Source organism: Entelurus aequoreus, linkage group LG17 (genome assembly GCF_033978785.1).
Source record: "Entelurus aequoreus isolate RoL-2023_Sb linkage group LG17, RoL_Eaeq_v1.1, whole genome shotgun sequence".
Classification (NCBI taxonomy): domain Eukaryota; kingdom Metazoa; phylum Chordata; class Actinopteri; order Syngnathiformes; family Syngnathidae; genus Entelurus; species Entelurus aequoreus.
The window spans coordinates 52,732,417-52,747,291 of NC_084747.1; the positions used below are offsets into that span (position 1 = coordinate 52,732,417).

At 40.0% G+C, this 14,875-nt stretch overlaps 1 protein-coding gene across 2 annotated transcripts in view; it reads right to left on the reverse strand.

Annotated features, from left to right (window-relative positions):
* Positions 1–14,875, reverse strand: part of grid2 (glutamate receptor, ionotropic, delta 2) — a 1,088,972-nt gene that overhangs the window by 564,172 nt on the left and 509,925 nt on the right. For both annotated transcript variants that reach the window (XM_062025903.1, XM_062025902.1), the window contains one exon: positions 3,665–3,952. In XM_062025903.1, coding sequence (XP_061881887.1) covers positions 3,665–3,941 — 277 coding nt within the window. In that variant the 5' untranslated portion in view covers positions 3,942–3,952. The remainder of the gene's footprint in view (positions 1–3,664; positions 3,953–14,875) is intronic.

Consider the following 14,875-nt stretch of genomic DNA (forward strand, 5'->3'; position numbering starts at 1 on the left):
ACCCCGACTTAAACAAGTTGAAAAACGTATTCGGGTGTTCCCATTTAGTGGTCAATTGTGCGGAATATGTACTGTACTGTGCAATCTACTAATAAAAGTTTCAATCAATTCAATCAAAAAAGGCTGTTTTTTCCCCCCCAATACATAACTCAGTGCATTCGTCACTGCCCTGGACATCATATAACGTTTTTTGTTGTTATTTTTGTTGGTGGGGTGTCCAATATTTGGGGTGCATTAGCTGTTGGCTCAGAGTGTAGCCAGGTTTTAAGCGTACAGGAATGTTGTGTTGCTTAAAAATTCTTAGGAGTTTCTGTTTACCTGTCACCTTTGTCGTCCTCATCTCCTCTGTTCTTGTTCCTTATAGAACTGGGTGCACTTTTTAGAAACGACCAGCAGGGCTAATCACTGGTTTTGAGGGCCTTCATCAAGTGCGTATGTAGTTAAAGGCCTACTGAAAGCCACTACTACCGACCAAACAGTCTGATAGTTTATATATCAATGATGAAATCTTAGCATTGCAACACATGCCAATACGGCCGGGTTAACTTATAAAGTGCAATTTAAAATTTCCCGCTAAACTTCCGGTTGAAAACGCCTTTGGAGGATGACGTATGCGCGTCACGTAGCCAGTAAAACAGAGGTATGGCTCCCCATTGAAGTTTTCATCTCATTATTCCACAGTATTCTGGACATCTGTGTTGGTGAATCCGTTGCAATTTGTTCATTGCATTCTGGAGAAAGAAGCTGAGCAAGCAAAGAAGAAAATTGTCGGTGCGAAGCGGAGTATTTTGCGAGGGAAGTCAGCAAAACAACACAGCCGGTGTTTCATTGTTTACATTCCCGAAAAATGCAGTCAAAATCGAAGAACTCGGACAACAGAGACTCTTACCAGGAGGACTTTGATTTGGATACACAGACGCAGACGCGATACCGTGAGTACGCAGCTGCGCTTCCAAACATTTGATCGCTTGCCCGTATGTGCGTGTCACGTACGTAACTTTGGTTAAATATATAAGCTTTATGAACCTTGGGTTAGGTGAACGGTCCTTTGGGCTGAGTGAGTGTGTGTGTTGTGCAGGTGTTTGAATTGTATTTGCGGGTTATATGGACGGGATCCCGTCCATATAACCCGCTCGAGCTATAACTAGCTCGAACTAGTAGCTAGGAGCTAGCATAACAAACACCTAGGTGTTTTTATGCGGAATTAATTTGTGGCATATTAAATATAAGCCTGGTTGTGTTGTGGCTAATAGAGTATATATATGTCTTGTGTTTATTTACTGTTGTAGTCATTCCCAGCTGAATATCAGGTCCCACCCGCGTGCTTCCAAACATTTGATCGCTTGCCCGTATGTGCGTGTCATGTACGTAACTTTGGGTAAATATATAAGCTTTATGAACCTTAGGTTAGGTGAACGGTCCTTTGGGCTGGTTGTGTTGTGGCTAATAGAGTATATATATGTCTTGTGTTTATTTACTGTTGTAGTCATTCCCAGCTGAATATCAGGTCCCACCCGCCTCTCACAGCATCTTCCCTATCTGAATCGCTTCCACTCCCCACTAGTCCTTCACTTGCACTTTCCTCATCCACAAATCTTTCATCCTCGCTCAAATTAATGGGGAAATCGTCGCTTTCTCAGTCCGAATCGCTCTCACTTCTGGCGGCCATCATTGTAAACAATAGGGAACTTTGCGGAAATGTTCAACTGACTACGTCACGCTACTTCCGGTAGGGGCAAGCCTTTTTTTTATCAGATACCAAAAGTTGCGATCTTTATCGTCGTTGTTCTATACTAAATCCTTTCAGCAAAAATATGGCAATATCGCGAAATTATCAAGTATGACACATAGAATAGATCTGCTATCCCCGTTTAAATAAAAAAAAAATCATTTCAGTAGGCCTTTAAGGGTAGTGCAATACGGGAGGTGTGCAACACGGGGGGAGTGCAATGTGTTATGTAATAACCAACGTATATACCTGCGCACTGTTCACTGTCCTCACTGTATTGTCGGATGAACCGTATGTACGTATGTATGTATTAAAATTTAACACCCCTGATTTAAATGATGGGTATGCACTAACTTGATCTCTGTTAACCTAAATGTACCATATGAATAAAGTTTGGTGTAATTGGATGGAATACCAATGCATCTTATATTCATTATAGTGCTAATTTTGGAATGATATCCCTTATTCTTAATAACTGGTTTCCAAACCTAGGGTCCAGACCCAAAACATTTATTGAGGTAATAGTCTTTTGTAGATGTGTATTAGTGTATTATGTGCAGTATGTTGATGTCACAGCAAAACTTGATGCATCCTAGTTAGTTTGGGGACCACAGGAGGAACACGTACGTTTCTAATTTGGGTTTGGACAATCTGCAGAGGCTTTGCCTGAACCAAGCTGTTTCTTTGGGGACTCGACTTGGTACAACTGCAAAACAATAACCCTGCAGAGTGGCGGAGCGGTGCTTTATAAAAAGCAACACGGAATGTTAGCTGACTAATGTTAGAATTAATGGAGTGCAGAGGGAGAAGGTGTGAGGGTAAAAATGAGACAAAGCAGACTGACTAACGAGTCAGAAGACCTGCCTGGCAGACACAATGTGGGACGTTTATTGACGTAACCATATAGCCATGAACTCACTAATGGCTATATGGTTAAATCCTTCCTTGCAAAGATACAGTTGGTATTGATAAGTTTAATTCCCCCGGAGATGACTTTCATCCATTTCACCTCATCCCATATCAGCCCATAAGGCTTATATCAGTGACTCAAACTGCTTTGCACATCTAAAAAGCTCCCACTAATAAATAAGCCTTATCATTAACAAGGAAGACAGGGCAACGTTGTCAGGAAGTTGGGTTTCAATTGCATGCGTTTGCTGTTTTTTTTTAGTGTGCCTTATGTTGTGCTGCTGAACTTGATTAAAGTGCTAATCCAATAAATTGTACAATGTTCACCTGAATAAAAGACAGGACTGAAAGAAACAGTCTAAAAAAAAGACGGGTGGTATTATAATAATACAGTATTCATCTTGCATTCTCCATTCTACAAGCCACTACTTTTTTCCTACGCTTTGAACCTTGCGGCTTGCAAAACCGTGCGGCTAATTTATGGATTTTTCTTAGCTGATGGCCATTATGCAAATAGTTTTTATAAAACATATGCAAATACACTGAAAAGGCATGTTATTATTATTATTATTATTATTATTATTATTTACAGACTTTGACTTGTCTAAGTCTAAGTCTCTAAGTTATTGTTTGTGCTATGGTGCCATCATTTGGACAAGTTTGCTCACTGAAGGTGCTGCTGGGTTGAATGTCTCCACAGTGTTTCCTGCTGTTTAAAGCTTTGAACCAGAAGTACAAGTGCCGTTCCGTCTTCTAGTCATCCATAGCGTTTCTACTCTACGGATTCTTCATTCATCACTCTAAGCAACATTTCCCAAATTTTACAATATAACTAAAACTATTCATACTTACTAAACGTTCTCATGTATGATGTCTGTATGGGATTTTTAATGCATATTTGTATGTGCTATTGTAATGTAATAAAGCTACGGTCATTAGCATTAGTCCTCAAATTTCCTTGTTATTTAGTATCATGTTTAACATAGTTATTATCATGAGTGTGTCATTTGAGTGTACTTTTCTTACCAAAATCCGAGTCGTAGAAGAGCACAAACTTCTGCCAGCTGTACTCGGACACCACCTGCATGATGACCTCGTTGAGATGAACGGCCGGGCGCACCATCAGTGTGTAGTCGTCGGCCCCGTGACCGCGGCTCGTGGCCGGGCAGGCCGAGCGAGGCGTGCCCCCCGCGGAGCGCTGGACATAGAGGTGCGGGATGTGCATGGCGTCGGCCAGCGTCTGGAGGCTCCCCGCCGACATGCAGCCGATGGAGCTGACCAGGGCCAGGATGCCGCGGTTCATCAGCTCGCAGGCTGGAGGAAGGAAGGAGGAAACACATCATTGAGTTGGTTATTTAATCGATTGATTCGTCATGGTTTACCTGACACATGAAACGTGACAAATTTTAGCCACCAGGCGGCAGTAAAGTGTGGAATATCTTAAAGTGTTTTGTGACAATTTCAAATTTGACCACAGCTTGAGTTGCTATGTGAAGTGACGCTTTCCATCATTTTCAGCAGACTGCATGGCAAAACGATGAACCTTTTTAGTTGCTATGTAAAGTGACGCTTTCCATCATTTTCAGCAGACTGCATGGCAAAACGATGAACCTTTTTAGTTGCTATGTAAAGTGACGCTTTCCATCATTTTCAGCAGACTGCATGGCAAAACGATGAACCTTTTTAGTTGCTATGTAAAGTGACGCTTTCCATCATTTTCAGCAGACTGCATGGCAAAATGATGAACCTTTTTAGTTGCTATGTAAAGTGACGCTTTCCATCATTTTCAGCAGACTGCATGGCAAAATGATGAACCTTTTTAGCTGCTATGTAAAGTGACGCTTTCCATCATTTTCAGCAGACTGCATGGCAAAATGATGAACCTTTTTAGTTGCTATGTAAAGTGACGCTTTCCATCATTTTCAGCAGACTGCATGGCAAAACGATGAACCTTTTTAGTTGCTATGTAAAGTGACGCTTTCCATCATTTTCAGCAGACTGCATGGCAAAATGATCACCCGCCCCTCTTCCCTTGATGTGAGATCCACCCAGGAATGAGGCCATATAAATCCCTTCCCTACTGTATTATGGTATCTGTGTTAAAGGCAAATTATTATGATGGTTATTATGGACGGCGTGGGGCGGGTTGGGAGAGTGGCCGTGCCAGCAACCTGAGGGTTCCCGGTTCGATCCTCAGCTTCTACCAACCTAGTCATGTCCGTTGTGTCCTTGAGCAAGACACTTCCCCCTTGCTCCTGATGGGTCGTGGTTAGCACCTCGCATGGCAGCTCCCGCCATCAGTGTGTGAATGTGTGTGTGAATGGGTGAATGTGGAAATAGTGTCAAAGCGCTTTGGTGACTAGTAATAGTCACCACGCTGCATTTTAGGCTAAAACAAGCACGCTGGCTTCTACTTGTTGGACTAAACGCTGCATCTTTAGTTTTAAGGATAAAAACCTACGTTGTCATATAAGTACTTTGAAGAAACAGTAAATGGGCCATGCAACCCAATCGGTTCCATTTGCATCCTTTAAAACCTGTAAAAAAAAAAAACTGGAAAATCTGGGGTTATTTTGCCAAAGTGTCCTTCACATTGATCTGATTGCATATGAATACATTGAATTGTAACCTAAAATATATGTTGATGTTATCCATCCATCCATCCATTTTCTAACGCTTGTCCCTTACAGGGTCGCGGGGGTGCTGGAGCCTATCCCAGCTTGTTATTTCAATACAATTTGTGGTGAATCACTAAGGGTCAACATGCTTTTATCATAATACATATTTCATGTATTTGCTAATTTTATGCTAAAAAAAACGTTACGCCCTATTACTAAGATGAGTAATGGCAGTGAACTGAAAATATTTTTTTTATATTGTATTTCTCAGATATCTACATTATTTTTTTACGCCTGTATCGTGAGTTATCATGGGTGATCTCTCACAGTGAATGCACAAACTCACCACAGAACTTTCCTCCAGAAGGTCTTATCTTTGTCCATTTGATGTCAGATGAAACAAAAATTGAGCTGTTTGGCCACAATACCCAGCAATATGTTTGGAGAAGAAAATGTGAGGCTTTTAATCCCAGGAACACCATACCTACCGTCAAGCATGGTGGTGTTAGTATTATGCTCTGGGCCTGTTTTGCTGCCAGTGGAACTGGTGTTTTACAGAGAGTAAATGGGACAATGAAAAAGGAGGACTACCTCCAAATTCATCAGGTCTTGGGCGCAGTTGGGTGTTCCAACAGGACAATGACCCCAAACACACGTCAAAAGTGGTAAAGAAATGGCTAAATCAGGCTAGATTTAAGGTTTTAGAATGGCCTTCCCAAAGTACATGTGGACAATGCTGAAGAAACAAGTCCATGTCAGAAAACCAACAAATTTAGCTGAACTGCACCAATTTTGTCAAGAACAGTGGTCAGAAATTCAACCAGAAGCTTGTGGATGGCTACCAAAAGTGCCTTATTGCAGTGAAACTTGCCAAGGGACATGTAGCCAAATATTAACATTGCTGTATGTATACTTTTGACCCAGCAGATTTGCTCACATTTTCACTAGACCCATAATAAATTAATAAAAGAACCAAACTTAAGTAAAAACTAAAGTATGTGCTCCAATCATTCTATCCCAAAAAAATAAAAAATAAGAGTTGTAGAAATTATTGGAAACTCAAGACAGCCATGATATTATGTTCTTTACAAGTGTATGTAAACTTTTGAGCACGACTGTATGAAAAAAACCCTAAACAGGATATTGAGAATAACTGAAATCAAGACATTGTGGTTCATTTTTCTTCCATTGTAAACACCATTAATAAGCTGGTAGAGTTTTTAATAACTACTGTAGGAGTTTCTTTTGAGTTTTACTCCGCATACGGATTTGTCAATATTATCCTCCTCATCTCTCCTTTTTGTGTGAATATGAGCCTCTCCCACACTGCAAAAAGTCAGTGTTCAAAAACAAGAAAAAAAAAATACAAAAATTAGGGGTATTTAATTTGAACTAAGTAAAATTATCTGCCAATAGAACAAGAAAATTTGTCTTGTCAAGACTTTCCAAAACAAGTAAAATTAGCTAACCTCAATGAACCCAAAAATACCTTAAAATAAGTATATTCTCACTAATAACAACTGTACTACCATATGAGTACGTATTTTTTATTGTTTCATTGAAAATAAAGCAGCAAAGTCCATTTGGCTGTCATCTGTTTTAACATGAGACACAATTGTGTCAAAGTTATGATTTTTTTTTTTTACATACTCGAAATAAGAAATTATTACTTTAAAAAAAGTAGTTCTATACTTGTGAGTGTTGATGACACAGCTTTGCAACAGTTGATATTCTAGTTCCAAGCATGTTTTACTCAATATAGGTCATAACATTTCAGCAACAAGCTGTAATATCTTACTGAGATCATTTAGGACCAAAACACTTAAAACAAGTAAAACACTCTAACATAAAATCTGCTTAGTGAGAAGAATTATCTTATCAGACAGAAAATAAGCAAATATCACCCTTATTTGAGATATTTAATCTTACTTAGATTTCAGTTTTTGTAGTGCATGCAATTATGTATAATTTGTTTTGATATCGTATCAGTTCAAGCAGTATCAGCCAATACTCAAGGCTCCATATTGGTATTGTATTCGAAGTGAAAATGTATGAGAAAACCCCTAAAAAGGATATTCAGAATAAATTAAATCAGACAGTGTTTATGGATTTAACAAAATAATTTGACACAATTAATCATATTATATTACTAAACAAATTAGAACGGTATGGCATCAGATGGTTGGTCTTCAACTGGGTAAGAAGCTATTTAACAACAGGAAGCAATACGTGAAGACAGGCGAACACACTTCCACAGAGCTTAAAATATTTTGTGGCGTACCTCAGGGATCAATACTCGGACCAAAATTGTTCTACCTCTATATAAATGACATTTGTAAAGTCACAAAGGACTTAAAGTTAGTATTATTTGCAGATTATACAATTGCGTTTTGTTCAGGAGAGAACAAACAGAAGCTAATACAAATAATAACAGAAGAAATTGACAAATTAAAAAGATGGTTTAACAAAAACAGACTATCTTTGAATCTCAGTAAAACTAAAATAATGTTATTTGGTAACTGTAGAAGAGAAAGTCAAACACAAATACAAATGGACGGAGTAATTATTGAAAGGGTAAAATAAAACACATTTTTGGGTGTAATAATAGATGATACAATGAATTGGAAATCTCATGTAAAAAATATACAACATAAAGTAGCAAGAAACACGTCAATAATGAATAAAGCAAAACATGTTCTGAACCAATATCACTTCATATTTACTGCTCGCTAGTGTTACCATATCTGAGCTACTGTGTAGAAATATGGGGAAACTACTACAAATGTGCACTTCATTTACTGACCGTGTTACAAAAAAGATCAGTTAGAATAATACATCATGCTGGATATAGGGAACATACAAACCCTTTATTTATTGAATCACAATTATTGAAATTCAATGATTTGGTGCATTTGCAAACAGCTAAAATGATGTACAAAGCAAACTATAACCTGCTACCCAAGAATGTACCACAATTCTTCTCAACAAAAGAGAAGAAATATAATCTTAGAGGAAAATCAAATTTAAAACCTCTGTATGCGCGTACAACACTTAAAACCTTTAGCATATCTGTATGTGGAATTCAATTATGGAACAGATTAACCAAATAAATCAAACAAAGCACCAATATGATTCAGTTTAAAGGCCTACTGAAAGCCACTACTACCGACCACGCAGTCTGATAGTTTATATATTAATGATGAAATCTTAACATTGCAACACATGCCAATACGGCCGGGTTAACTTATAAAGTGCAATTTTAAATTTCCCGGGAAACTTCCGCTTGAAAACGTCTATGTATGATGACGTTTGCGCGTGACGGTTGAAGCGGAAGTATTGGGACACATTGTATCCCAATACAAACAGCTCTGTTTTCATCGCAAATATCCACAGTATTCTGGACATCTGTGTTGGTGAATCTTTGGCAATTTGTTTAATGAACAATGGAGACTGCAAAGAAGAAAGCTGTAGGTGGGATCGGTGTATTAGCGGCTGGCTGCAGCAACACAACCAGGAGGACTTTTAGTTGGATAGCAGACGCGCTATCCGACGCTAGCCGCCGACCGCATCGATGATCGGGTGAAGTCCTTCGTCGCGCCGTCGATCGCTGGAACGCAGGTGAGCACGGGTGTTGATGAGCAGATGAGGGCTGGCGTAGGTGGATAGCTAATGTTTTTATCATAGCTCTGTCGAGGTCTCGTAGCTAAGTAAGCTTCAATGGCGTCGTTAGCAACAGCATTGCTAGGCTTTGCCAGGCGGTACAGCATTAACCGTGTATTTACAGGTCCAGAGTTTGGTAGTATTGTTGATCTTCTGTCTATCCTTCCAGTCAGGGGCTTATTTATTTTGTTTCTATCCGCATTTAAGCACGATGCTTTCACGTTAGCTCCGTAGCTAAAGTGCTTCACCGATGTGTTGTCGTGGAGATAAAAGTCACTGTGAATGTCCATTTTGCGTTCTCGACTCTCATTTCCAAGAGGATATAGTATCCGAGGTGGTTTAAAATACAAATCCGTGATCCACAATAGAAAAAGGAGAAAGTGTGGAATCCAATCAGCCCTTGTACCTAAGTTACGGTCAGAGCGAAAAAAGATACGTCCTGCACTGCACTGTAGTCCTTCACTCTCACGTTCCTCATCCACGAATCTTTCATCCTGGCTCAAATTAATGGGGTAATCGTCGCTTTCTCGGTCCGAATCGCTCTCGCTGCTGGTGTAAACAATGTGCAAATGTGAGGAGCCGTTCAACCTGCGACGTCACGCTACTTCCGGTACAGGCAAGGCTTTTTTTATCAGCGACCAAATCTTTATCGTCGATGTTCTCTACTAAATCTTTTCAGCAAAAATATGGCATAATCGCAAAATGATCAAGTATGACACATAGAATGGATCTGCTATCCCCGTTCAAATAAGAAAATTTCATTTCAGTAATCCTTTAAGAGACTGAACAGTCTTACTTAACACCATAAATATGTTTTTAATAACTGTTGTAGGAGTTTCTTTTCAGTTTTACTCTGCATACGGATTTGTCAATATCATCCTCCTCTTCTCTACTTTTCGTGTGAATATGAGCCTCTCCCAGCGATTGATTGACGCCGGCTGATTGATCTGTCACAAATGGATTCCTGAAGCGCCGCTAGCCCGCAGGTTAATTCAATCCGGCGCCGCTCCAATTAGAGCAAATTGGAAAAATGGTGTTTAGCAAACAGCAATTAGAGCAGGCGGCTGGACGTACCGGCGGCTCCTCTCATTGGCTCGGGTAAAATGACACGTTTCAGCTCCCGAGTGTGGCGGTGGTGGGGGGGGAATTCACAACTTTGAGACAGGCGAGAAAAGGACCGTGACATATTCGCACTCCGACATCATTTTCTTGGCAGCTTGAATGGCACTTAAGGAGACTTTCTTCGGTGTTGTGTCTGGCACTGTTTCGCCCTGTTAAAATGTTACAAAGTCATAAAGTTGTTGTACAAAAACTCGTGTTTAGGCGGGCGGAGGCTACGTTTCTGTCCTTTGCCCTCTCCGTGGCGGTCTAAACATTGAGCGACCCCCCCCCCCCCGCTCCCCTCGCCGCGTGTGGTTAGTCAGACTAGGCAAGGATGACAACATTGATCAAGCCAAATAATGCATGCAGTGAGCTGGGAGGCACGTTGGCATGCAGGGGAAGAAGCCGAAATAAAGACGCAGCCAAAAGCAATGGAGTGTGGAGAAGATGACTCGCTGAATGATAACCACTTTCTCTTTCACTCATCGTACGGCTTGGTATTGTTTGGACTGGTGTTTGTCCCGATACCAATATTACCGGTACCGGTGCCAAAATGTATTTTGATACTTTTCGCAACTTTTCTAAATAAAGGGGACCACAAAAAAATTGCATTATTGGCTTTATTGTTTGTTTCCCCTCGGGGTGATGGTCGGCTGGCAGCGCTTCATAGCAGCAGTCGACCTCCAAGGTCCCAACTCCCCTCCCCTCTGTTGCGAGTTGTCGTGATTAAATGTAACGTGTTTATGTGTGCATTGCATGGAGGTTTTTTTCCCACTCCAGAGTCGGCCAAACTCTATATTGTATTTTATTACTAATCTTCTTCCCCCCGTTTTTCCTTTTTCTTAACTTTTACGGGGCGGGGCGCCTTTGGTGACCCATCAGCGTTCCATTTCTGTAACCCTGTACAATGTTTGTTTGTCTAATATTGAACGGGTTTGTGCTAAAAACATAGTTCCGTTGTACTTGTGCAATGACAATAAAGTCGTATCCTTTCCTTTATTTTTTTAAAAAAGTCTTAGGGTACATTAAACATATGTTTCTTATTGCAAGTAAATAAAATAGTGAACATACAAGACAACTTGTCTTTTAGTAGTAAGAAAGCAAACAAAGGCTCCCTAATTTAGCTGCTGACATATGCAGTAACATATTGTGTCATTTATCATTCTATTATTTTGTCAACATTATTAAGGACAAGTGGTAGTAAATTAACTATTAATCTACTTGTTCATTTACTGTTAATATCTGCTTACTTTCTCTTTCAACATGTTCTATCTACACTTCTGTTAAAATGTAATAATCATGTATTCTTCTGTTGTTGGATACTTTACATTAGTTTTGGATGATAACAAACATTTGGGTATCAATCTGATACCAAGTAGTTAAAAGGATCATACATTGGTCATATTCAAAGTCCTCATGTGTCCAGGGACATATTTCCTGAGTTTATAAACATAATATAAATTATTTTTGTTTGATGTAATCATAGTAGTATGGACTATATACGCTCCTGTACTTGGTATCATTACAGTGAATGTTAAGTGGAGATCCACCAATGGCGTTTGTTTACATTTTGATGCCGGTGAGCTACGATGTGTACTGAAGCATGTTTAGCTATTCCTCGTCCTGCAGGGATGATACTTGTAAGAAACGTACTCTATTTGTCGCCATGGAGGCGAGGATTAGTGATTTAGAAGTAGCTAAAACACTGTGGCTGGACTTTAGCCAGTAGCGAGCTAGCTATGCCTTAAAGCACCTCTTCCTGAGGGCGTTTCAGTGTTATAACTTCACCTTTATCGTTAGTTTTTAAGCCAAAATGCGTCCGTTCTCCCTTTTCTGTCTACACACTGTGTCTGCTTGTAAGTACTCTGTGATTGTGCGCTGCCGAACATGCTCGTCTGCTCGTAAACCAGCAATGACATGACGTGACGACGACGGGGGCGCGGTGGGGTGGTGGACCGGTACTTTTCAGAGACGAGTATGATTCATTAGTATTGCGGTACTATACTAATACCGGTATACCATACAACCCTAATGCAAATATATATATATACGCTAGATAAATACACCCCATTCATTTTGACTTACAGTTGTAGGAACTTAATAAAATATATTGAACCAACATCTTTTAAAGTTATCTTAACGAACAAATCCAAAATTGTCCTACATTCGACTGAATGTTACATCAACTCATGTTTTGATATATTTGACACTAAGCAAAGCAACAAGATGACCTGACCAAGTTAAGTTGAGTCAATATGTTTTTTTTTACAGTGTATTTTAAAAAAAACTGGTGACAAAGCAATTTAGTGTAGTATCTAAAAATCTCCATTAATCCATCCATCCATTTTCTACCGCTTGTCCCTTTTGGGGTGGCGGGGGGGGGGGGGTGCTGGAGCCTATCCCAGCCGCATTCGGGCAGAAGGCGGGATACACCCTGGACAAGTTGCCACCTCATCACAGGGCCAACACAGATAGACAGACAACATTCACATACTAGGGCCAATTTAGTGTTGCCAATCAACCTATCCCCAGGTGCATGTCTTTGGAGGTGGGAGGAAGCCGGAGTACCCGGAGGGAACCCACGCAGTCACGGGGAGAACATGCAAAATCTACACAGAAAGACCCCGAGCCCGGGGATCGAACCCAGGACCTTCGTATTGTGAGGCACATGCACCGTGCTGCCTCTAATAATCCCATTATTACTAAAAACATTGTATTTTTTGCAATATGCAGAAGGGCCAATAAAACAATAGTTTTGGGCTGAAAAAGGTCCCCAAGATGCACTTAGAGTTCCTCTCTTGAATATTTTTTGGGACTTTCTGCCCATTTGCACACCTTTTTTTTCTTTTCTCTTGACATTTTGTGACGCAAAGCAGCATTTCTATGTCATCCGCTAAAAGCTTGTCTGCCATTAAAGCCCCCCCGAAAAGAAGGAACAAACAAGTAAAAAGCATTTTGCTGACATTCGGGCTCCCTTTGAATGCCTGACAGAGGTATCTGGGGAGAAACCAGTTGCATAATGGAGCCATTGCAGTCTTCATTATCATCAGAATCAGAAATACTTTATTAATCCCCGAGGGGAAATTAAGATTTTCAGCAAAATCCCATTCAAGAGCAGACAAACATTACAGGGAGACAGAACTGGATCGCTGCCAACTTCCGGCGGCCCTTACAAAAAAGGTGAGAAACAGGTAAACGCTGGGGGGGAGAAGACAAAAAAAAAAATGTTTAAGCCTGGGCCCCTGGAGAGAAGGTCCAGACTGAGGCCAGGAAAAAAAAAACGCATAACCATTGCACACATAAGCATGTGTGTAAGAGGGAAACATCAAATCATAAGCATGCATCCGGCTGTTTAATCATGCCCATACATTTTCACAATGACAAAACTCAATCAGTATCAGCCAATACTCAAGGCTCCATATTGGTATTGTATTCGAAGTGAAAATGTATGATTTTGGTGATTTAACCCCCAATTCCAACCCTTGATGCTGAGTGCCAAGCAGGGAGGTAATGGGTCCCATTTTTACAGTCTTTGGTATGACTCGGCCTGGGTTTGAACTCACGACCTACCAATCTCAGGGCGGACACTCTAACCAAAAGTGCAGTCTAAAACACCACATTTGTCAATACAAACAAATATCAAACATTTTTTTGGGGTAAGTTTCAAGTCGAGGCATATAAAAAAAATATCCAGTAACAAACGTGTCCGCGTCCTTCAACATTCTACTTCAAGACAGCCTATGTCTATTCCAGACGGCTAATAATACATATGTTAAGGTTTGTTCACTCCTGGTTCTCTGTTCATTACACTTGAGCAAGCAGTTTCTAACATTCCACACTGCATATACAATGATGTATTATTTGTTTTGATATCGTATCAGTTCAATCAGTATCAGCCAATACTCAAGGCTCCATATTGGTATTGTATTCGAAGTGAAAATGTATGATTTTGGTGATTTAACCCCCAATTCCAACCCTTGATGCTGAGTGCCAAGCAGGGAGGTAATGGGTCCCATTTTTATAGTCTTTGGTATGACTCGGCCTGGGTTTGAACTCACGACCTACCAATCTCAGGGCGGACACTCTAACCAAAAGTGCAGTCTAAAACACCACATTTGTCAATACAAACAAATATCAAACATTTTTTTGGGTAAGTTTCAAGTCGAGGCATATAAAAAAAATATCCAGTAACAAACGTGTCCGCGTCCTTCGACATTCTACTTCAAGACACCCTATGTCTATTCCAGACGGCTAATAATACATATGTTAAGGTTTGTTCACTCCTGGTTCTCTGTTCATTACACTTGAGCAAGCAGTTTCTAACATTCCACACTGCATATACAATTATGTATTATTTGTTTTGATATCGTATCAGTTCAATCAGTATCAGCCAATACTCAAGGCTCCATATTGGTATTGTATTCGAAGTGAAAATGTATGAGAAAACCCCTAAACAGGATATCCAGAATAAATGAAATCAGGCAGTGTTTATGGATTTAACAAAAGCATTTGACACAATTAATCATATTATATTAATGAACAAATTAGAACGGTATGGCATCAGATGGTTGGTCTTCAACTGGGTGAGAAGCTACTTAACCAACAAGAAGCAATACGTGAAGACAGGCTTAACATATTTTGTGGCGTACCTCAGGGATCAATACTCGGACCAAAATTGTTCAACCTCTATATAAATGACATTTGTAAAGTTACAAAAGACTTAAAGTTAGTATTATTTGCAGATTATACAATTGCGTTTTGTTCAGGAGCGAACACACATAAGCTAATACAAATAATAACAGAAGAAATGAACCAATTAAAAAGATGGTTTGACCAAAACAGACTCTCTTTGAATCTC